The sequence below is a fragment of the Anas acuta genome, chromosome 1 (genome assembly GCF_963932015.1).
Source record: "Anas acuta chromosome 1, bAnaAcu1.1, whole genome shotgun sequence".
Taxonomy (NCBI): Eukaryota; Metazoa; Chordata; class Aves; order Anseriformes; family Anatidae; genus Anas; species Anas acuta.
In genome coordinates, this window is record NC_088979.1 from 60,465,266 (window position 1) to 60,489,553 (window position 24,288).

Sequence of the window (24,288 nt, forward strand, 5' to 3'; positions counted from 1 at the left end):
CCAATCACAGGCAGCCGTGGGGGGGGGGGGAGGGCTCAGCGGCGACAGCGCTGCCCGGGATACCGGCCTGGGCAGGGGGGGGCGGGGACACCGAGGAGGGAGGGGGGGTGCGCATGCGCGCTGCCAGCGGCGCGGGGAGAAAATGGAGGCGTGCGCGGGGGGCGGCCCCGAACTACATTTCCCGGCAGCCCCCGGGGCGGCGCGGCCCTTAGCAACGGGCGGCCTGCTCGGGGCTGAGGGGCCGGCGCGGGGCGACCGCCCCCAGCCCCGCTCCCCGGGGGCGGCCCCGGCCCGAGGGGGGCGGCCCCGGCCCGAGGGGGGCGGCCCCGGCCCGAAAGGGGCGGCTCCGGTGCGAGAGGGGCGGCTCCGGCCTGAGGGGGGCGGTGCTGCTCGGCTCCCGCCCTTGGAAATGCAGCGGCGTGGTGGTGGTGGTGGGGGCGTGGTTTCGTTAAAAATAAATAAATAAATAAGAAATAAAAATAAAACTCTGCTGCCTCCGCCCCGAGGAAGGCCGCTCTCTGCCTCGTGTGTTCTCCGAGCGTCTCGGGGGCAGCCCGGCTCCCTCACGCCTGGCAGGCGCTGAGGCGCTGTCGGCGATTAAAGGCAGCTAACGGGGCTGTGAGCCCGTAATCACGGCTCAGCAGGGGCAGGGCATCCAGAAGGAGTTCAAGCGAGACCCAGGAAGAGCCGTTCCTGCAAAAAAGTTAACCACCGTGCCACACACGGGGCAGTAATTACACGTACAAACGAGATAACACTTCATAAACCGGTTCAAATTATCCCCACTGATTTGCTGAGCGAGAACTTTTGTCCATCATCACAGGAAAAAAAAAAATAGGAAGGTGCATCTTCTAAGTATAGTAGTGGCTTGCCAGGCTTCAGTAATTTGCCCAAAAGTAGATCTAAAAGTAGATAGTGAAGATCTAAATTTACAGCAGTGAGAACCAAGGGAACCTGCAACCAGAGCGACAAACCGTGCAACTGCTCTGTAACTTATTTTGTAGATCTAGCACATCATTTATGTAACATAAATACTCCAGTAGCTATGTTTTTATCAGCATAACGTTCAGAATTCTTAATATGAGCAGCATCCATTTCAAAACCTTCAGATACACTCCATAAATGCAGATACTGAGGATATAACAACTTACATATATATACGTGTAAGAAACACTGCCCCCATTCTCTTTCTCTAGCTTAGCTGAATGTTGCTGTATGAAATACTCTGTAATTACTACAGCGGTGTCCCCCTTTATTAGAAAAGATAGCATCTTCTCATCACTAGTCATTATAGGTACAGACAACTCGGATGAGTTATTCCTTCTAATAAAGTACTGTTTCTTCACCATTTAATAGCTTAATCCCTTTCTTCTACAGTCACATTTGTTTTTCTTGTCTGTTTGTTCTTTACGAGGCTACATTCGTACTTACATGGGAGACAATAATAGTATTTTACAAGTCTATTAATCTTGCTTATGATTGAAAGTTTTGAAACAAAACTGCAGAAGTTTAGCAGAAAAGATGAGCAGAGTTGAATTTTGCAAGTATTAAGGCCAGGAGGCAAGTCATAGTTTGTACTTTCATGCAACAGGTATCACTGGACAGCGTATACCATTTACAGGTATTTGGGCCAGAAATACCTGCTTGTATCATAAATTATACGGGATTAATTGTTCTAAAATATGGAAAAAAAAATGATCTAGCTGAGTTTGTCTTTCTGCTGCTTCCTAGGAAAAGCTCAAGAACTTTTCAAACACCTAACCTAAGCCTTCCACACCATTAAAATAAAATAAAATAAAATAAAATAAAATAAAATAAAATAAAATAAAATAAAATAAAATAAAATAAAATAAAAGTCCTACTTAGGAAAGCAGGCATTTCACTGGCTACAGCTCCCCATCTCTTTGCCTGCTTGCCTTGAGACTGCTAACCTCACTACTTCTTTCACACGTGTTTTCTGGCTGCTGCCATTTGCACCTGTTGCACTTCATGAGCCTAATAAGCACTAGCACTACAAGTGCCCCAAAAATGCTGATTGGAACCGGTCATTGTGCATTGCAGTACAAGGCCAAGGCAGAAGTACAGCTGGAGATGACACAGAGCAAGGGGAGCTTATTCCATGGGCTCCACAGTCTAGAAAGAGTTCAGAGGAGATGCACCTCAACAGCTGGAAACAACCAACAGACCAACCTCCGACCTAATTCATGCAAAATCACCGGCTTATTTCTGTAAACTGCAGCACAGGAACCAAATACATCTGATGTTAAACTTGTAGCATCTGCTAGAGCAGCTGATGGATAGGTCGACTGAACAGCAGTGGTGCTGAAAACTCAGGGTCCAGGCCTAATGGCTCTTAGTAAGAGCAAGAAAGTTTATTACATTAACTGTTCTTTATGTCCACCAATCCTGAAATTTCTTTTCAGTTTTATTTCATTTCCCCAGAATTACTCTTCTAGAATAGGTATCTCAAGATGATTTATTACCTTTATAAAACATACTCTTCTTGAACTTTGGGGGAATGGCTGCTCAGCATTTACAACATTTCTGAGTCAAGCATTTGTAATAAGCATGAGACAACTTTTATTCTCATTTTAAAAACTAAATTGGATTCTTAGACAAAAAGAATTTGTACATTTTGTAAAAATAAAAAAAAAAAGCACTATAAAATGTAAGTTGGAGTGTGTCTATTACAGAATCCTCTAGAGTTCTAAGAATAAATTCAGTCCACTGCAGGGGATTCAGCTCATCTTTCCTTTCGGTTTGTAGTGTTTCTTCACAGCATTTCTTCCCCCCTTACCTTCTCAGGGCCAGATCCCATTGCAGGTTCCTGAAGTAGAATCAGACTAGATGGGCCATTGATATTAGAAACGTGCTCTTGTTAACCCAACACACGCTGCTTTTCTCCTCTGTGGGCAATTCTAAGACAGCCTGGTTTAATTCTTAAGATAAATGTAGCACCCCAAGCAATACATTGGGAAACTGTAAATGTTACAAATCATGTATCCCCTAGTAATAAACAGAAAAGAACAATTTTGTAGCATGAGCTTTATTTGCTCTTTACTTGTGATACAAAGCATGCTCTGGGATTTGCCTGCTGATACTACACACCTCTTGGGGACCAGTCTTACATGTGATCCTGGTCTGAACACCCGAGACTGGAAACTGGAAATCACACGAGGAGCCAGGTGAGCCAGAACACTCAGAGATCATCCCTGCCCACCACAGAAACGTTGCAGACCTGAAACACGTGTGTGTTTCTACCATTTTTTCCCTTTCACTCAAGCCCAGAAAGGAAACATTGCCTTCCTGCATGTGCAGGTACAGAAAATATATCAACTCATTCTAAGGGATTCTGGAGTCACAGCCTTACCTTTGAGTTTCAGCTTGTATTTAAGAGAAGGAAGTTTTAACCTTGATGGCTCCTATGAGAAAGGTGAAAACATGAGCTGACAATATTAAATATGTTTGTGCCCCCTTGAAACAACAGCCTACCTGAAGCTCTGATAGACACACCTCATTGGGATTTTGATGAAGGGATTTACCCCCCTGCATACTGCATCTCCTACTAACTAGTCAGCAGAAAATACAGAAGTAACAGGTATCGATCTGGTCCCCTGGCTCCAGCTGCTGGCAATGTCTGAAGGCATCTTCTTCCACTCCAGATGGCAAAGAAGACAAGTCTCCCAATGGAGGCAGAAAATCCTTTCCTGATATTATTCCGCTCCTCTGGTAGATGAGGACCTCATTCTACGTGCTCCAAGATAGGAATAAGGGTATCAGGAACGGAGGTGGTTATAGGTGTCGTAAGTCGAGCTGTGCTTACAGCCACAGGCTGTTTCTGAGAATGTCTTTTACTTTTTTCTAAGGTACATAATTTATGATTATAATATATCAGCTATGGTTATAATATATTGGTTGCAGGACACTTTCCACAGTTCCAATGAATTTATTCTGCTGCATTAAACCAAATCTAAAGTGTTAACAATGTTAACTGTTTATTTCAGGCATTAAATTATTATTATTATTAATAATAACTGTATAGCCTTTACTACCCTCAGATTTTTATTTTTTTTTCAGGACATAGACATTTCTAGACTAAGTGCTAAATTAAAGCTAGTCGGAATACCAGCGGCACTAAGCCTTCTGAAACCATCAGGGAAAGAAAAAGTTTCTCGGTCCTTCTGATCTGTTGGCAGTTTCATCCATGACAGCTAAACCTGGAATTACAGCTAAAAAAACATCCATTGTTACTTAGTATTGATTCGGCCTCTCTCAAAGTGCTTGGCACTGTACAGAACAAAGAAGACAACAGAGTTAAAGACAACTCTTAACAGGATGTGTGTTGAATAGTGAAGACATCAAAACGAGCCGACTATGGAAACTGAAATAATTAGCTTCCTGAGAAACATCTAAAGCAAACACTTGCAAGGTTACTGGATGGTATCTTTAGTTTTATCCTAGCTGGTCTCGAAATAGCAAGCCCATAAAATAGGTTTCTTATCTAATCAAAAGTTCATTGATAAATGAAAAACATTGTGGAACACAACTGTATATTATGAAGAGCAGAAAACATCTGTCAGTAGTAGGGCTGTATATCTGATACCCTCTACAGCTAAGCCAGATACAGACAGACTGCTTGGATGAAGAGAGATTTCTGTTATTATGTAAAAGCGGTGATTTAAATGCTCATATTCAAGATGAGAAAAAAACTCTAAGAAACCTATCCCTGGCAGATTCAGGAGAACATAGTATCAGGATTTCTGCAAGGCAGTTCACCACAGCCAGAGTGCGGTCAAGAAAGGCTGCAGTCACGCATTATTACCTTCCACACAGGCGCCAGCAAGATGCTTTAGCTGGTGGGCACTGCAGTGCTGTGGGAAAGGAGAAAAGGCTCTGCCCCAAACCAGAGGTTTGTAGGGAGAGAGGCAGCAGGGAGCGGCACAGCCAGAGCGTGCTGGAGCTGGTGGTTGCCTCCTACCACGCAGGGCTAAGGGCTGAGGCAGGTGGAGGGCAACTTCAAAATACGCCACGAGGACTCCTAAAACTGACAGCGGGCCCGTGGTGCTCCTTGCCAGAGGCTGGAGGTGATGTGGGTTTTCCCCAGTGGCTGGGGAAGTTAACAGAAGAGTGACTCACTGAGAATAGGTTAAAAAAATATACACGGGGAAAAAAAAAGTAGTGTCCGGCTCAGGAAGTCACCCAGTCAGAAGCTGGGAAACTACGGGGGAAAATATTATATATGCTTGTGCAGTTCTCACTTGTTTTCTTGGCAGCTGCTCTCAGAACCATTAGGGTTGGAAGAGAGCTCCAAGATCACCTGGTCCAACCACCCCCTACCACCAATGTCACCACCAAACCATGTCCCCAAGCAGCACATCCATCCTTTCCTTGAGCACCCCCAGGGACGGTGACTCCACCACCTCCCTGGGCAACCCGTCCCAGTGCCTGACTGCTCTTTCTGAGCAGAAATGGCTCCTCATTGCCAGCCTGAACCTCCCCTGGTGCAACTGGAGGCCGTTTTCTGTAGTCCTATCACTGGTTACCTGTGAGAAGAGGCTGACCCCAGCTCCCCACAGCTTCCTCTCAGGTAGCTGCAGAGAGCAATAGCTACTTAGGGAAGCAAACAGCAGCTTACAAATACCGTGCGCCTGCTCCATGCAGCTTTAGTCACCCCAGGTGAGCAGCTCGGAGCTCCCAGAGCAGGTCCGGGCACTCCAGCCGGTTCAGCCCCGCTTCCTCCCCGTGCTCTGAGTCACCAAACCCAAACCCAAACCCCGCAGCAGCAGCAGCAGCACATCCCGGCCACCTTCGGGCAGCCGGGGCGGCACGGCGGGGGCGGTGACAGCCGCCCCGACCCCTCCTCTTCCCTCCTGCTCCCCGCCTCGGGCGAGGAGCGGAGCAGGGAGCGGCGGGGGGGGGGGGTGCCGGGTGCCGCGGCCATGCTGCGCGGAATGGCGGCGGCCGCCCGGCGGGGCTGGCGCGGGGCCGCGCCGGCGACATGGCGGCGGTGCCGCTGCTGCTGCGGGCAGGCGGGGCGGCGGAGGCAGCAGCGCTGGGTGCCCCCGGCGGGCAGCCCCAGCGGGGTGGTGGCGTACAACAGCCGCAGCCGCAGCAAGGAGCCGCTGGTGCTGGCCCGGGAGCGAGTGGCCACCTGGTAGCGGCGGGGGCGGGGAGCCCCGGGGCTCGATCGCCGCCCGCAGGGGGCTGACGGGCGCCGTTTGCCTCCCTGTGTCTCCGCAGGTACAGCTGCGGGCCCACCGTGTACGACCGGGCGCACCTCGGGCACGCCTGGTGAGTGAGCGGGGAGAGGAGGGACGGGGGCTTTGCTGCGGCTGCTTGAGCTGCTCGTGGAGATCCGGGCTGCCTCTGAGCCCCCGGCTCCTAACCCTGCAGGCAGAGGGTGCCTGGGGGTCGTGGGGAGGGAGGGGAGTGAGCTCTGCTGGCTATATATATATATATATATATATAACCATAAAGTTTCAGTAATCAAACTGTACCAAGGAAGGAGAGGTGCAGGCATTGCCTTGCACAGCTGGCCTGTGGAGTAGAACTTATACCGCTTCTATAAATGCTGCCCATGTTTCTCTGCTAGAACAGATGCAAAATGGTATAGCAGGTCTGGAGTACAGCATTTATAAAGCCAGAGGACTTCACCTTCAACTGGGATCATTATGTGTCTTTTGAGTGTCTCAGTCAGTGGTTCTCCACGTTCTTCTGATTAAAAGAGATCTGCTATTTTTTCCATTCATTTTTAGCCTATGTCCAAACTAACAACTTCAAGCTTCCCTGGTCTGAAAGTTTGCCATATTTCCGTGCCACTTATTCCTGACCTTTTCACTTACAGTATAAGAAAAAACAGTTAGGGCTGCATATCACATTCACGGTGGTGTGTCACGCAGATAAGGAGCTGTGTTATCATCCTTCTGCCGCCTCTTTAGTGCCTTCATGTGTTTCCTGTAGTACAGCAGGATGCCTGTGCTAAAGATCTTCCTCTCTCTTCTGATCAGGTGAACCCTCCAGGGGGCGAGGAATTAACTGTTCCCTCCCAGTGTCTGTGGTCTTGCAGATCTCAGTAGTGACATCTCAGCTGCTCTGTTCAGAATGTTTTAATTTTTATTTTCTCCCAGTATCTAGGCCTACTTGCAGAGCTACAAGAACATTGCTTTTGTTGGCACAGATAAAATGAATGGGAGGCTACAGATCAGGAAATGCTCTGGAAAATAGCACAAAGTCACATGGAATGATGCATGTTGCTACAGCGTCACTCCAATAAAGTACCCTCATGGTGTTGTACTGTTGCAGCATCCAATCTTATCACTGGAATTCCTTTTTTCCATCCTTTTTCCATTTAATTTGCAGTGAGCGTAACAAGAACAGCAGATCATGAATAATGGAAATGAGCTTGAGATCCTCAAGAAGAATTTGGAAAGCATTGCATTACTATTTTTGCATTACTATTTTTCTTTTCTCCACTAAGACTTCCTACTTCTCTAGATAATCCAACTTTCTCTAGCATGTTGTGCTTCCAGACTTCAAAACAGGCACCCTCTGTGTTTTCAGACAGCATCCATAATTTATTCTATATATTAAAAAAAAAAAAAAAATGATGCAGAAAATGCCACCTTTTCCCTCAGTGCTGAGACTGGCTTGGATTTTACTGATGTGGGCTGCAGCCTGGTTGGGGCCATGGTAAGAATAAGCCCAAATAGGAGGGAGTTCCTTCATGCCATTGTGCCTGGGAACAACACAAAATTTGTATATCATTTGGGAACTAAAGCTGCAGAACCATTAAATACAGTTTTAAGCTTTTGATGCTGGCATTGTCCCTTTGAAAGAGGTCCAAAGAAGAATTTAATCTACTGGAATTGTGTCACAACATGAGATGCACATTGCTCCCAGTGAGCTGCTGTTCATTAATATCTCTTTTCTTGGCAGCATGTGCTACCTTCCAAAAGGCCTTTTTAATACGGACACAGTGCAAACAACAAAAGTAAAGTATTTTCCTTCATCAAGATACTAAAATCATCACAGAATCACAAAATGGTTTGGGTTGGAAGGGACCTTAAAGATTATTTAATCCCCCCCCCGCCATGGGCAGGGACACCTCCCACCAGCCCAGGTTGCCCACAGCCCCATCCAGCCTGGCCTTGAGCACCTCCAGGGATGGGGCAGCCACAGCTTCTCTGGGCATCTTGCTCCAGGGCCTCACAGTAAATAACTTCTTTCTTATATCTAATTTAAGTCTGCCCTTTTTTGTTTAAGCCATTCCTCCTTGTCCTATCACTGCACTCCCTAACAAGGAGTCCCTCCCTCCCCAGCTTTCCTGTACCCCCTTTAGGTACTGGAAGGCCACTGTAAGGTCTCCCTGGAGCCTTCTCTTCTCCGGGCTGAACAACCCCAGCTCCCTCAGCCTGTCTTTACAGGAGAGGTGCTCCAGCCCCTGATCACCTTTGTGGCCCTCCTCTGGACTCGTGCTAACACTTGCATGTTCTTCTTGTGCTGGTGGCCCCAGAGCTGAATGCAGGGCTCCAGGCCCATGTCCTTGTTACGTAGAATCTGAATCTTAGCGTTGCCTGGTCCCCACAGCTGAGGGGAAGGATGCAAACCCCTTGGCAGTGTTTGCTTACACTCATTTTCTCTGACAGACACGGTGGGTGCAGCCCATCCAGTGGTGTGGGTGCCATGGAAATCTGCAGGTACCGGGGCTTCGCTCTGTTGTGCAGACGCAGTGCACTTGGGTTTCTTCACAGCCACTGGAGGCTGAGCTTTCTCCTCATCTTGCAGGACAGAGTGCGAGCCTGGAGTCACCTTTTGTTATTTCACACAGTAATTGGGTTTTACCGAGTCAAAGCATGTTCTGAGAAGGAAGAGCGGGGGGCCTGTGAGGGGCAGCAGGCTGCCACAGGCCTGCAGTGTGTGCAGGTGGATCCGTCTGGCTGTGCCAAATGTTCAGCTTTGTCACGTACAGCCTGGATGATATTGAAGATTTATTCTCAGCTGTAAATAAAATAAAGTAAACCCCCCCAGAGCAGCTCTTCTTTGCTGTCAGAAAAGATCTGTGGTGTGTTAATGAAATAGCTTGCTTGTAGCTCTACCTGTTACTCGACCCCAAGCAAAGTTAACACGAGCTCTGTCACGCTGTGTGGTGGACTTTGAAAGCCTGCTGGCATATACAGACTGAGGGCTTTTTATTTTAAAAATAACTGATCTGTGTCTCTCTTCTGTACTGTTTGCTTGGGAAAAGTCTTCTGGGTGAGAGGCAGCTTGAAACACAGCTCAGTGTTATCATAAAGAGATGCAAGAAAAGAAAGCGGAGAAAATTTGCTGTAATGTGTCACTAATGCCAGAAGAGGGTAGAGCAGTTCAACTGAAATTTGCTTGACTTTTGTGCAGATTGGAACTAATTTTGTAAAAGCATTTTATGTACTCAAGACCACCTTTTTTTTTTTTTTTCCCCCAAGTATTAGGGTATTGAGAGTATCTCTGTGGCTGTCAGTGCTCTTTGACATTTTTATCAAAGTTTATTCCTATTGCTGCATGTTTAAAAACTTTTTTTTCTTTCTTCCAGCTCCTATGTTAGGTTTGATATAATCCGAAGGATACTGACTCATTTTTTTGAAACTGAAGTTATCATGGTGATGGGGATTACAGACATAGATGACAAGATCATAAAAAGAGCCAATGAGGTAGGTATTTGCTACAGTCTTTGATCCAAACTTTTGGTATTTCCTAGATATAGTTATGTAGGGAAATAACCTAAGTTTTTTTTTTTTTTTTAATTTATTTATTTTTCAATAGGTAATATAAAGATTTTTTATCTCTCTAGCTGCTCGTGGGGCAGGTGTCCTTATAGCTTTATGCCTTGTCTGGAAGGCCAATGGAAAAGAAAAAGCCATGGCAACCCATCAGCAGAGTTGAAGCATATCTTTTCCCAAAAGCAAACCGAAGCCAGTAGCTTCTGGCTGTTTTCTGAAGAAATGTTTTGTGTTGTTGATCTTTAAAGACAGTAAATGATGATATACAGGGTTGAGGGCAGTTCATGAAAGGTGCCAAGCACTCTAGCTGCACAGTCAGCACCTTGAGATGTGTCCTCAGTCTTGTCTGAGTTCATGGCCTCCTTGAAAGTTGACGCTTTTGGGTAAGGCTTGGTAAGACAGGGGCCTGGTGGCTGGATCAGTACAACAATACAGAAGGGAAAAAAATAAATCAACACAACCAAACTTTTCACTGAATTCTCAGGGTTGTTGGCATGATTAAATGTTTTATGGCTGTAAGTAGTTCTCAGATGGATTTTTATCAGACCTTTTTAAACAACTGTGCTTGGTGAATTTTGAACTTCTTTCAAATTAACTTTTTTTTTTAAATCTGTAAAACGTTTTCTGGATCATAAATGAACTGAACTGCAATTACAGTTTCAAGCTTTAAGCTAATTTCTTGGAACCAAAGAATTTGGCAGGTGTCACTTTTGTTTGAATCTTTAAGTAAACAGTTGCTATTGCAGTTAAATGCACTGCATCCAAAAAATGCTACCACTGCTTTCTTGTAGAAATAAGTTTGTTCCCTTAGTCCTCTTATTTGCATTTTTTTTAAGGCCAGTACTCTTTAACCAAAAAAAGAAGGCTGCGTTTTACATTTTTTCTTTATCATCGGAACATCAAGGAGATTTTATTTTGTGTGGGAAGGTGTTTTAAAAGAATGTGTGCTTATTTACTCCATTCTTTGGTTCTAAGAAGATCTATTTTATGTAGCATTTTTGTGTATTTTTGAATGCCCTCCCGCATGCTTTGGTTGTACAATCAAAGTCTCTGCTTCTAAGATTTCTTTTTTGCTTTTGGCTTCTGTTGTTGCCAACGTTTGTAGCTGAAGTATTAGTGTTAGGATCAACGTGCCTGACGTTGTTTTTCATCCTCTGGTGGGACTCATATAGAGGGATTCTGAAAGTTGGGCATCTGGTCTTTGAGAAGCATGCTACAATTCCCTGAGTGGTCCTTTGGAAAAGAGATGAGTCTCTCTGTGCTTGGAAACTTTCCCATCTTCCTTTAGGTGCTTTTGTCTTTCTGTTGATCAAAGAAGCAGCTGAGCTGCGTGTTGAGGTGAATCCCATTGCTGGAAGAGCTCTCCCTCTGGTCTGCAGGCAGAAACATGCCTTTGCACTGAGCATCTTCCTCCTTCCGTTGCCAGATGAGCATCTGGTCTTCACCAGAACTCCTGCCTAGTCCCCTAACTTGTCTGAATAGAGGTACCCACCCCTTGAAGGTACTCCAGTAACGAACTCAAAGCAATGAAACTGGATTGATTTTTGTTAACAATTCAGTAGTCTGCAAGCTGGAGAGGGTGGCAGTCTGCTGGCTCTTCCCCAGTAGGTTTTCCTCAGAGAAGATGTAAAACTTGAATTTGAGAAACACTGATATCATGCTTTTGCCTGCCAGGGCAGGTTTTGCCTTCTTAACATGATTAAATTGCCTCTTTCCTTTTGGAGTGCACTTCTGCGAGGATCCCAGTTCCTGTCAGTCAGCTTGTGAATGAGAAATGCGGAGAAGATGTTTGAGAACTCCTGCACTTGGCAAAACACGGAACTGACTTTCAGTTAATTTTCCCTGACTGTTACTCATATTTCAGTACAATCAGCTGAAATATCTCATTTTTCTTAATCACTGCAAATTAATATCCTGTCTCATCCTGCAAGTCTCTGACAAGGAGGTGGTATCGGCGTCCCCTGCCAATAAGTTGAATGAATTTTACATCTGTGCACTGTAGTGTATCTTGTAGATACAAATGGAAGACGACCCTCTCAAGAGGAAAATAATGGGGGAGGGAAGGAGTTCATTATTTTAATCTTCTTTTGCTTTCTCTTAAAAGTTATCTATTAATATTTTGGTAGTTCAGGAGCCTAAATGAAATACTACTTTTAAGTTATAAATAACTTGCATCCCCTTCCCGTGAATGCTAGATTAATAAGCCTTTCTGACTCTGTACCTTGGGGGCTCTGTAAGTCTTCCAATTAGCTACTAACTGCCTGATAAAAGATTGCAGTATTTTATGTTATCGCTTTGATTTACTGATCTTTTTTTTTCCAGATGAATATATCGCCAGTAGCTCTTGCTCGCATTTATGAAGAAGACTTTAAGCAAGATATGGCTGCCTTAAAGGTATAGATAATTGAGCTTCTAAATTTTAGAGTATTTTAATGCAATTTTTCTAGTAAGGACTCTTTTTTTGACAGTTTGATGTGGGGGGTTGGGGAAGGACACAACAAAACACAATTGATTGCTTGTCTGATGAAGTGTTGTTCAGAAACTGAGTAGTGATTTACTTTCTCATTCTTCTGGGGAGAAACAGGCTTTATGTTGCACACCATCTGAAGGAGGGGGAGAGGAAGCATGGCTATTCTGAAAGAGGAATGAAGAAGTCAAATTTATTTAAGAACACGGACTTCCTGCCCCATGCAGTAAAGCCTTGGTTCACAGATGATACTTAGTTACTGTCATGCAGAAATATCCTGATCTAAAGCATATAAAACATCAAATATTCTTTCACTGAGTTCGGGTGACTTTGCTTCTTTTGCAGAGTACTGTCAGAAGCAGGCAGTAAGCCACTGGGAAAAACTAGTAGATTTCTTTTTCTGTCCCTCATTTTTATTTTTTAATATTATCTGCATCTTAAATGGCGCTTGCAATCTTTCTATGATATTTGCAACATTTTTTTTGTAAGATAAAATTAAGGAGAGTGGTCGTTAAAATTTGTTTCTTACATTGGAGTGGCTTGTCAGTAGTGTATTTCACACAGTCTAATGAACTGTCACCATTTCTTTGTTTAAGGTCCTTCCTCCTACAGTGTATATGAGAGTGACTGAAAACATTCCTCAGATAATTTCCTTTATAAAAACGATAATTGCTAATGGACAGGCTTATGCAACCTCGCGAGGTAAGATTTGCAGTAAGGCACCTCCTCTTAGTGATCCTGCTTAGGGATCAGGTGAGATATGCTGTACCAGGTTTTGTTGATTACTACTGCTTGAGCAACTCGTTTGTGATGATACGAGTGTGCCAAACAACTCTTATCCTATTTTTAAGTTAAAAGTAGTTCATTATTTAACATAATTGTTTGCTGTAATGAGCTGCTGTCTCAGCTCCTGTGGGGAAGTCCTGGCCTGGGTTCTGCAAGGGAGCTGGGGGAAGCTTATAGCTGTAGCAGGAGCTGGATATCTGCTATGTACTGTAAAAGACATGCCTGCAAAACACAATGTGTGGAAAATTTTTTAGTAGCACTAGTGGCTGTAGAAGGATGCGAGTGTGTTTTAACTGGAACACTAGTAGGTAATAATTCGGTCATGGGAGGGGATTGCTAGTTAGCAGGGGAAAAACCCAGGCAGCTGTCCAGAAAACAGTGTTGTCTTAGGTGCAAATCGAGAAAATGCCATGGGGTTACTGTAAAGCTCGCAACATGGGCTGCTACTTCTGCAGCATTTCTGGTTTTCTAAATCAGAATTTCAAATGGAAGTTCAAAGGTACTTTGTTTCGTTTTGCTTTCAGGGAAATACCATCTCTCCATCATATCAGCAGAGTTAATGTGCCCCATCCTTGCTCTAAAACTAAATATTTCTTTTCTATTAGGCAATGTTTATTTTGATGTTAAATCCTGGGGAGAAAGATACGGAGTGCTAACTGCTATTAGTCCTGACACACAAGATGAAGCAGGTAAGCTCATGGCAGCAACTTGTTTGTGTTAATGCTTTGTCTGAACTCATGATGTATCTACACATAAACCTTCATTCAGCAGTTCAAAACAGTTTTGTAACTCGTTGTACATAGCCAGCATTTTTAGTTAATTAAGACATTGTGTTTTAGTGATTACTTATTGAGGCAGTGCAAGCGGAAACTGTCTTTTTTTCATGCTTGGTTTTCTCTATACCTTTGTTCTGGTACTTTAGAACAATCACGATTCTTAATCAATTTTATTTAAATCCTTGGGAGCGTTGTATACAAACTGAGTGATAAGGTGGTGCTCTCAGCCCTTGCACTAGCCAGCAGCGAGGGGAAATGCTGGGAAACGTCATCTGCCACGTTATTGTTGGGCAGTTGCACCCTTCTGGTGTGTGCTAACCAGATTCATTTACTTCTTTCATTATTTACTACCAGACTACTGCTATGCAGAGTGGTTGTGTGAGCCCTTTTGATGGGCTGTGGTAATGTGCACTTGGCTGTGTTCTTCTGTTTTTGCTGCTGTTTTGCTGAGCAGGGCTGCTGATCCTCGCTGTAGTTTCCGTAAGTTGGCTCTGATCAGGTCTCTGCATAGGAGAGTTCGATGCAGGTCTCCCGTGTGCTTTTCATGCTGAAGTTCACTACCTCTTCATTGAAAAAAAATTGTGTTTGCAATTACTGGAAATGTCTAGGAGGTGATACTCAGGTGAATTGCAGCCAGAAGCTTCTCACAGCTCCGCTCTGGAGTTGTTTCATTACAGCCCACAAAGGGAATGTTCTGTAGGGGCAGTAACTGTCAGGCTGAAACCATCCTCCTGATTAATCCTAGGCACATAGTAGCATAGGGGTCCCCAGCTGAATATAGGCGAGGATGTCCTGCATTGTATTGTGCTGTGTTACCTTTCTTGAGTTTGCACAGGAGGCGTTTTGAGGAGCTGTGCCCTCCTGTTTACTGCTGGAGAACTGCACTCAGAACTAGCGTCCTGTGGTGTGTGCTCTGCTTTACCAGGTCCCCAGCTTCTTGGGGCTTTGGGGTGTTTTTAGTGACAATTGGAAGCAGGCAGGTGCCAAAACAGGGCTTTGCCTGCCGTCTCCTCTCTTCTGAAATTAAAAACCAGTGAATTGTAGGTCACTCTCATTCTCTGCAAATCCAAAACATTTCCATTCCTAAATGTCCCAGACAGCACACTCATCGCCAAAGCAAACTGTGGTGGCTGCAGGGCACGGTGTCATAACCAGCACCTCCTGAAGAGATCCCTCTTGCTGCTCCCTGACACGAACGAGCACTTGGTTGTAGAGCTCTGTTAACTCTGTGGGCTACCCTAGGGTTAACAGAGGCCCTGGGGAGCCTGCTGTAGGTGAGCCAGCTCTGGTTAGGGTTTGGAAAAGATGTTTCCAGAGGCGTCTTCTGGCTGCAATCATTCATATTTTACCCTGCTTCCCCTCAATTCAAATTCACTTACTACTGAACTTACTCTGATTTCTAAAGATTCAGTGACCGTTCCTTAGTTTATAACCGAGAAGATGAAGAGTGCTGTTTTCGCAGTAATATACTCCAAAAAGGCAGGAGAGGGATGGAATCAACAGATGCAGGTCAAACAGAGCTTGGCAAGACAGTGAAAGCTGAGATGAAGATTCAGTTGGTAGAGCTCAGGTTATATTTCTGTCCCTTTATTTCTTATCAATTTTGAATGATGAAGCAGGTGTAATGGATTTCTGTAATGTGCTCCGCTTAATATTGCATGACGCTCTGAATAAAAACAGCCTCTATATAATATCAATAAAGGACAAGTGGAGTGGATCAAGAAAAATGACCACCTGATAGAGCCCTGAAAATAGCTGTGAATCATCATTAGAACGTGTTGGTAGTGGAATGCTGCAGGGGTAGGTTTAGACCCAGTCATACATGGTGTTTTTGTTAATGATCTGGAATAAGTAGAGGAAAGAAGTAAATCTAACGTCACTGCTGATAAAAACAGATGAGCAATGTTAAATAATTAAGGATTTTTTTCTTCTGCTGCTGCAGTGCAACCTGTATATCCTAGGAAACTAGATGATAAGTAACTAAGCGAATGAGATAAAACCAGAGAAAGCCAAAAGAACAGAAAGGATGAGATGTATTAAAGAATCTTGAATCCATCTTTTTAGCCTGCAGAAGTCAAATTCCACATACTATTTTTTTCAAAAGCTTGATCAAGGAACTGGAAGCCCAAGGTAAGCAGGAAAGGAGGAAGGACACAGGAAAAGGAGTTGGGCAGAAAATAAAAACTGAATGGTTCACTAAGCGCACATTTCTGCTTTCTTTCATTTGTTCATTATTTATTTTTCTGAGACATGTCCCATTAATAAATCCCTTTTCCATGGTAGTTGATACTGATAAACGCTATGGTAAAGATTTTGCGCTGTGGAAAGCTGCCAAACCTCAAGAGTTATTCTGGACTTCTCCCTGGGGAAAAGGAAGACCTGGATGGCACATCGAGTGCTCCACGATATCAAGGTCAGATTTCTGGTATTTTAAACCCATCGCTGGTTTTTGTCATCAGTCACACTACAGTAGTAGAAGCAGTACTGCTCTTTTTTTTTTTTATGATCAGTAGAAAGCACCAGTTCTAATCTGAATACTTCCTGTAGCTGTCTTGTTATATTTTGGCACTTTCTCTCCTTAGAGAGAAAAGCGTGCATTTAAAATAAGCCATGCAAGATCACGTAGCTGATTAGGGAGTCTTTTAACTTGAATTGAGTAACCAAAGTTTTTGTGAAAGTTAAGAAAGACCTCTTTCATCTTTCTCCCTTCCATGTCATGTAATCTCCAGCGGACCTAGTCAAGCCTGTAGTGCTGTATCAGGACACAGGAAGTTTTGCTGACATTATCTTAATGGCACTTGTGGATGTGTCTGCTAATCATCTATCATTATTCAGATTTCTTTAAAAGCCAGCCACACTACTAAATATTCAGATTTCTACGTGGCAGTATATTCTGTGGGCATGACGTGAATTGTGTGCAGTAGCAGTTTGCTTAGAGATGTCTAGAATTTGCTCAGAATTTAGAGTTTTGTTTTATTTTTTCTACAGGACAGGAATACTTCATCCTGTGAAGTGTCAATTTATGACCTATTAATTTGTGTTTGGAAAAGAGAGGCTTTAACTCTTCCTTTGTGAAACATTGGTAGTGGTACTTAGTTTTGCATTAGATTCATAGCTTTGAAAAAAAGACAGTAAGAAATTACTGAGATCTGACCTTGTGTAACTTGAGAGTTTTGAACCCAAGCTGAAAGTAGGTGGAACAACTGCTTCAGGTTTCTCTTTCATAGGCCGTGCTGGTGCATGTAGGGACGTTAGTCATTACTACCTGCTAGCAAAAAGCATTTATAAAGGTGATTTTATATCACAAAATAGTTTCAGTGCTGTGGAACAGTTCTTAAAGCAACCCAAGTGCACAAAAGCACGTTGCATTTGAAGTGCAACCTAAGACAGAAGTGCACTCTAGGTAAGAAATGACAACTGGTTACAAAGTGGCCTATGTGCTAATGTGATGCTATTTAGAGGATGTATATGTTTTCTGTACACTTCACTGCGATGAGACTCCTGCCATGTAAATAGGAGTTTACCCGTGGAGAGCAGAAGTGTGGTAATTTGGAACTGTGAGGAACAGGGAGCTTATTTTTGTAAGTTACCTGAGGTGTTGTACTGTCACAGTCAGCTCTCAAGTACCCATTTTAAGTAATAACTACTTGTCTGTTTTGCCAAAGATCTCAAAGCTCTTTAAGTTAGGTGAATTAATTTTGAACTATCTTTGAAGTGTGTGTGTGTGAGAGAGAGAGAAGGTGAAGGGCATCGGTCTCTAGTTTAGTCCTGGAGAAGGAGGGAACCATCTGGTGTGACTCAGGTCTCATCTGGAGCTTCACTTACAGTCAGAGATGGGCTGTAGCTCCTGTCCCTGAGCATTTTGTAGATCTTTTTCCCTCTCCTCAGCTCTTATTTGTGTTGTTGGAGGAAACTGCCCATGGACAGTGTTTGCCTCCAGGTGGCAAGAGGGAAGGGACAAGCTGGGGTCTCTCTCTGAAGGTCCACACTTAATCCGGTTTTGAAGCAGGCAGGAAGAAGCAGTGGGATATGAGCTTTAGACATAGCCACAGGCAGTCTGTCTTCCATCCTCTCTTTCAGTTTTTTCCTATTTCTCTGCCCCAAACTGAGAGGGTCTATAAATGTAAAAACTTATAAAGATATATGCCTACAAATACCTGAAGGGAGGGTGCAAAAAAGATGGAGCCAGGCTCTTTTCAGAGGTGCCTGGTGCCAGGACAAGAGGCAGTGGGCACAAACTAGAACACAGGAGGCTCCCTGTGAACATCAGGAAACACATTCTCCCTGTGCAAGTGACGGGGCACTGGCACAGGCTGCCCAGAGAGGCTGTGGGGTCTCCTCCTTGGAGATCTTCAAAAGCTGCCTGGAGATGGGTCTGGGCAACCTGCGCTGGGTGGCCCTGCTGGAGCAGGTGGCCTCCAGGGGGCCTTTCCAGCCTTAACCAGTCTGTGGCTCTGTGAACTAGGACTGCAGTGCCATCATGAGCTAGGGTGTTTTGTCCCAAGAAGGACACCAAATTTCAAGAAACGTTCATCTCTGAAGTTGTTTAGTCTGTAGATGAAGGAAGCTGTCTGATGCTGATACCGTAGCAGAACAAGGACAGGAGATGTCCTGCTTGCCATTCTTTGATCTAAATGAGAAAAATAATTATTCATGCTAAGGAAGATTAATAGCAGGCAGTTGTGGTCCTGTCCACACAGGTTCTGCTGCAATTTTGGTATTAAGATCTGTGTAAAATCCTCATCTGAAACTGTAATCAGTCAATAATGCGTTTATATTTATGATGTTTCACCTTATCATTTTCTGCATTTCTTCTACAAAAACCTTTTGTAGCGTTCCCCTTGCTGACCAGGAAATTATTGTTACAGCGCAGTGTTCGGAAAGCAGCTGGACATCCATTCTGGGGGAATAGATCTCGCGTTTCCTCATCATGAAAATGAGATCGCGCAGTGCGAGGTGTATCATCAGTGTGAGCAGTGGGGGAATTATTTCCTGCATTCTGGTAAGTGAAATATCAATCACCTGAGAGGCCTGTACAAGTATAAGTTTTTTTTTTTTTTTTTAAGGTTTGACATTGTATGGCATGAAATGGGAAGGAAACCTTACAAACAGATGCTGTACTGCAGCGACCAAGTTCTGTCCTCACTAAAAGAAGAAACATAAATGAGTGAATCTTGAAACTGTAGAACAAATGCCTTTTTTAAGTGGTTACACTGAAATACTAAGTATCATCTGTACAGCGTTTATTCCTAATTAAAAATGTGGAAAGAAAAGTTCTTCCAGCAGAATCTCATCTCCTTTCACCTGATTTCTGCAAAATTTGAGGGCACTGGTTATGATAACAGTTTCTTTTCCAGTTTTACTTTGGCTGTGACAGTCCTGCTGGAAGAGGGTGAAAATAATTGATCTTTTCTATATGGCCTCCTAAAAATAGAAATTCCTGCTGTCTTTGAGATGGAACCCTCGGTATCTGGAGGCAGGTGAGGGAAGGTGACAGGTAGCTGATCATAGTGTTTTAGAAGCTTTGAAACTGGAATAAAACAAGTCTAGCTCTCCATCATCTCTCAGCACCAGTTGCCTGTGAGCTTAAAAGACAGTTTTCAGTGGAGTGCTGAGTAAAATAGCCTGTAATTATGGATACAGGGAAAAGGCTCTTCTCTTACAAAGACTCCGTACTCCTGAAGGGTAAGAATGGAGAGAAGGCTGAGATGCCTGAACCGATGAGCCAACAAAGCTCACAGTTGTGACTCTGTAGAGAAACATCTGAGCTGGGATGTTTTGAAATGTGGGAGAAACCTACCAAGCAGATGCTCTGCTGCAATGAACTGGAAGCTCTGATGCATGATTCATGCACCTGTAACTATTTAAATTCTTCTGAGAAGCTTGTGGGTTTTTGTTGTTTGTTTTGTTTTTTTAAATCCTCCGGTAGCAGTGTGATGAGTGATGAGTAAGAGGTGCAAGGTTAATGCCAAAGACTGAGTCAGACACTTTGGTCTAGTCTGCTCAGGCGTGACCAAAGATGTTGCTGCTGGGTGAGCGACTTGGTCTTGGGGTAGCCCATCGATGCCACAGACCTCTGAATCTCTTTCTCCTAGAAGTGACCTTGCTGCCTGTGCCTGACTAAATGATAGCAAAGTGTCTTTTATGCACTTGGTCTTCAGCATTATTATATTGTTGTTACGTAGAGCTGCTGCCTTATACAATATTGCTTCAGTGAAGATTGTGCTGTGCAATGCTCTGAACAACGCTGTTATGTGATGGGATTGGCAGCGTCCTTCTGGGAGAAGCTGTGAAGTTTGATCTTCCTGTTGCAGTTGTAGTGGTTCTGGGTGGTCTCCAAAGGACTGAAGGCAACAGACTGCAGATTGAACCTGCCTTTCTTCTTGCTGAACAATACTTTGTGCAAGATCTCTTGCTGCTTGTTTGAGCAAGAGCTGTGGAGCTGTGGTACACCCTGGGAATTACTGAGGCCTTTATATATTTGTGCTGTTTGGGGTTAATACTGAATTCTAGTTTCAGTTCTCAATGTAGAGGCTGTTACAAGTCACCAGAAGCTGTCCAGAGGCTGGTGCATCCTCCAGGGTACGCTTCACTCCTGAAGTGCTGGGAAATTGTCTGTGCTTCCAATGAGATAGACAATACACTGGCTACTGCCAGCTGGAGCCCTCTGCCAAAAAAAAAAATACAGTTAATCTGAGTTCTCTAGCTTGGAGTCAAAACTATAGGGGAAACATCCTTTGAAACTAAGCAAATAAAGAGGATTCAAGATTTCTTTTCTCAAGAAAATGAAGAAAAAAAAAAAAAAGCTTGATTCCAAGGGCAGTTTGAGTGCTGAGCTTCTCCAGGAGCTGACAGATTACATTCATTAATTCAAAAAATGTTGCTGGAGGACGATAACGTGAATTATTTAGGGCAAATGAATCAGCTTCAGAAACAATTTATTCTGGTAACAGACTTCAGAATTTTAGCAGGCTCAGAATTGGAGAAGCAATCCCCATTAGAGGAAGAAAATCCCTGCACTGGGGATAAATCTTCTTATAAGGACTTTATTTTTAGACTACTTGTGCTCTGGGAAGAGCGCCAAGCCAAAGTTATGAAAATCCTTATATTCTGTGATTCTTTAATGAAACCATTCCAAGCGCTGAGGCTCTTGAAGAGGAGTATTACTTCAAATTCAGGTGTTACCTGTGCCTTATTAAGACAACATGGCCAAATTGCTCGAAATTGGGCTGCCTACAGTTAAGTCAGTCAATATTTAGGCATCTTCACAGAAGCTAAATAAATAAATAAGTAATCATACCCAGGCTATTCATTTTCCACTGGTGAAAGTTTGTGTTTGGGGGGTTTATTTTAGTTGTTAGAGCTACAAGTGTCCAGTGTTTCTGGCAGTCTGCATGTTTTTATTCAGGAATTTAGCTACAAGGCAGAGGGAATGGCCTCACCTGATAGCGATCAGGACTAAACATCATGAAAATGAGGTTTTTATTGAATTGTAGGTTTTTGTTGTAGCTGGTTCTGGATCCATACAACTCTTGATTCTTTGCTATCTTTGAAAGGGTGCTGTGCAAACTTAGCTGTGCAGGTGGTGGAGGTAGGACTGGAGGTGGCTTTCCCCAGGAGAATCCCCACTGACTTGAACCACTGTCGAAGGAGCTAGGAGGTGAATCCAGACGCTTCTCATGCCCGTTCACCAGGCCCAAGAAGGTTGCTTTTCTTTTTGGATGAGTTGCTGGGAATTTTGTCTCCTTGGAGAAGGGAGAGGGCTCCAGTCAGGGCAGCAGAGCAGCGCTGTGCAGAGTGATGCAAAATTCAAGCATCAAACCGGGCTGCTTCACAAGATGTGAAACCTCTTCCACCATCGGTGAAAACGGAGCCGTAATTGTGTGTAGTGTGTCCACCCTGAGGAGCACCCGGAGGCAGCAGGTGTCTGAAGGAATGCAAGGTTGCTGGTGTGCTGTTAAAGAGTAAGGAAAGTTCATGCTTAAAAATCTGCATCTGAGTAGGGTTAAGTGCTGGGTTCTGCAGTTAACAGTGTCTGAAAACTGTTAGTTGTGGGAGCTTGGTAACTTCCAGGATTACTCTATTAATAAGAGAAGCCAATTAAAGCTTTTAACTACGTTTCTGAAATGGTGCTGAGTAGCATTTTATTGGCTCTGTGTTCAGCATCCCTCCGGCTCTGTAAATAATTGATGTCTTCTATCAGTGGTGGTGGTGTGGCTAGTGCAGACAGGGTCCAGGAGCATACAGCCTCATCTCCCGCATTGCTTTGACAGAATTTTACCCTGAAGCCAAGCTCTGCTTACTCTAAGTGTGATGGAGATCATTACTTCCTTTTTCTTGCATCACAGCCCTGCAAATGGAGGGTCTGTGCAGCTATTGAAAGCTGCATTAGTGCTTAGAGATTACATTTTAAAATTAATTCCAATTAGGCATCGCAGCTATAACTTTTCCCCTCTTTCTTTACACTGCATCCCAGCAGTGAGCAGACAAATGAATCCCTTTCTTCAAGCAGAACTTGGGCAATTTTGAGCATGATCTGGCTTTGAAGTTAGCCCTGCTAGGAGCAGGGTTCAGCTGAGCAGCCTGACGAGTTTCCTTACCAGCTAAATCCCCCTGTTATTTTCCTTCTACCTCACCAGCTCCCCAAGGCAGCAAGAAGGCAATGAGTCCTGGTGGAGGACGTGCAGGGACCCTGCACATGCCAAGCCTGTGTGAAGGAGCTGTGCTGTGAGCAGCGTTAGCATGCAGCTCCTGGTGCCACGCAGACACGCTCCTTGTGCCTGGAGTGCTCCAGGGCTGCCACACCACTGGGGCTGTGGTTAACAGGCACGTGTGCTTGGTGTGGCACAGCTGAGAGCTGTGCAGGGGGACTCAGCACGTGGGGAGAAGGTCTGGATGGCCACCTTGGATGCTCCCCACTGCCTTCACTAGCCCCACTTCGAGGAAACATGCTCCCAGACAGTGCCAATGACTTCATTCCCCAAGTACAGTACTCCTCACTAGCTCTTTTCTGTGACTATAAGCTCCTGTCAGATTTTTTGGCATAAGTATCCAGAAGAAACACAGACGGCTTTTTCAGTAAGTTACGTCTGAGCAGCAAAATCTACCAGTTGCCTTTCAAAAGCTTTGACTTGCTTTATGGTATCTCTTAAAATTGAACTTCAGAAAACAGATCCTCAGATCTGAGTGTCTTCCTTATCCCATCTAATCCTTTCTGGCGACCAACTCCTTCCAAATTTTTGTAGATTGAGTTTCAGAATAGGGGATGCACAGAAAACTTTACACTTGAGGTATTTTGGATTAATACAATACACTTTTGGATTAAAAAAAAATACTAGTGAGTAGTACATACAGAAAGTTGGGTTTCAGGAACATCATATTGCAGGATAATTGGATGATCTTTGCAAGTCTTAAAATATTTATGGAAAGTCAAAGGTAACAGGTAAAGTACTTTTCTGTGAAGACTGAAAAATGCTTGCTTGCTTGTTTTTTATCAATTCATTATCAATTTGGTTAAGAAAGACTTTTTTTCTTTTGTTTTTCCTTTATGTCTCTGCTCCTAGGGTAGTTCTTTTTTGAATAATGTTTTCTTCTGTTTTAAAATTCACCTAGCCCATGTCGAGGGTGGCGTGGCCAAGCTTTTGAACAATAATTTACATGTTGCATTGAGATGGTTGGCACACGTCCATCTCAGCGTATGCCTCCTGAGACTCGAGTTTTTTCCTCATTCGCTGCCCATTGAGAAGAATACTAACTTATCCCAATTTTTTTTTCCCCCTAGGGCATTTGCACGTTAAAGGAAGTCAAGAAAAAATGTCCAAGTCATTAAAAAACTACATAACAATTAAGGTAATCTATTTTTGTGAGCTGAAGAGATGTATGTATGTAACACGTAAGTATTAATCACAGCTTTCTTTTGAGAAAACACATGAGCATTTGCTTATACTGCAGTGGAAGAAGTGAGGCAGGGTGTTTTTCTAATGCAGATGTACCTGTTATTCTGTTGGGACGCAGGAAACCTGCTGTGACTCAGGGATTGTTCATAACTTGGGTCTCACTGAGCTGAGAGGGTTTGTAGGAGCAGCATTTGTGCCTAGTACCAGAAATCTGTGTTGCAATAATGCGTTTTCTGTACACTTATCTATCATGTATGAGTTTGGGATTTAGGCAAGGGTGGATATTTTTCCTTGTCCTGCTTTAGGTGAGAAGTGACATAGTCTCAGCATTTTCTTAGTAATTTATCAGGTATTCTGCAACTACACTATCATAATGGTCTCTTGTCCTCTCCTTTATTTTATTTCTTTTTTTTTTTACTGTCACCTTTTTGATGATGTACAGAAACCTTTGTCTTTTCATACCTCCAAGCTGCACAGATATGTCCTGTTTTACCGTAACAGAGGGAAGGAGCCTTTCACCAGAAGCAGTTCAGTGAGTCAGTCACTTGTGGATCCTCTCCTTTCCTCCCCGAAGGCCCACAAAGGGGTTGAGCCAAAGTTTGTGGCAC

The 24,288-nt window shown here is 43.9% G+C and overlaps 1 protein-coding gene across 3 annotated transcripts in view; it reads left to right on the top strand.

The window, feature by feature from the left end:
• Window positions 1-5,773: 5,773 nt before the first annotated feature.
• CARS2 (cysteinyl-tRNA synthetase 2, mitochondrial) overlaps window positions 5,774-24,288 on the top strand; it is a 33,731-nt gene continuing 15,216 nt past the window's right edge. The window contains exons 1-9 of one of the 3 annotated variants that reach the window (XM_068678568.1): window positions 5,774-6,154; window positions 6,241-6,291; window positions 9,569-9,686; window positions 12,078-12,149; window positions 12,819-12,924; window positions 13,614-13,697; window positions 16,068-16,197; window positions 18,653-18,786; window positions 23,566-23,633. In XM_068678568.1, the coding sequence (XP_068534669.1) occupies window positions 5,940-6,154; window positions 6,241-6,291; window positions 9,569-9,686; window positions 12,078-12,149; window positions 12,819-12,924; window positions 13,614-13,697; window positions 16,068-16,197; window positions 18,653-18,786; window positions 23,566-23,633 (978 nt within the window). In that variant the 5' untranslated portion in view covers window positions 5,774-5,939. The remainder of the gene's footprint in view (window positions 6,155-6,240; window positions 6,292-9,568; window positions 9,687-12,077; window positions 12,150-12,818; window positions 12,925-13,613; window positions 13,698-16,067; window positions 16,198-18,652; window positions 18,787-23,565; window positions 23,634-24,288) is intronic. The other 2 variants (XM_068678560.1, XM_068678575.1) reach the window with 2 other exon arrangements.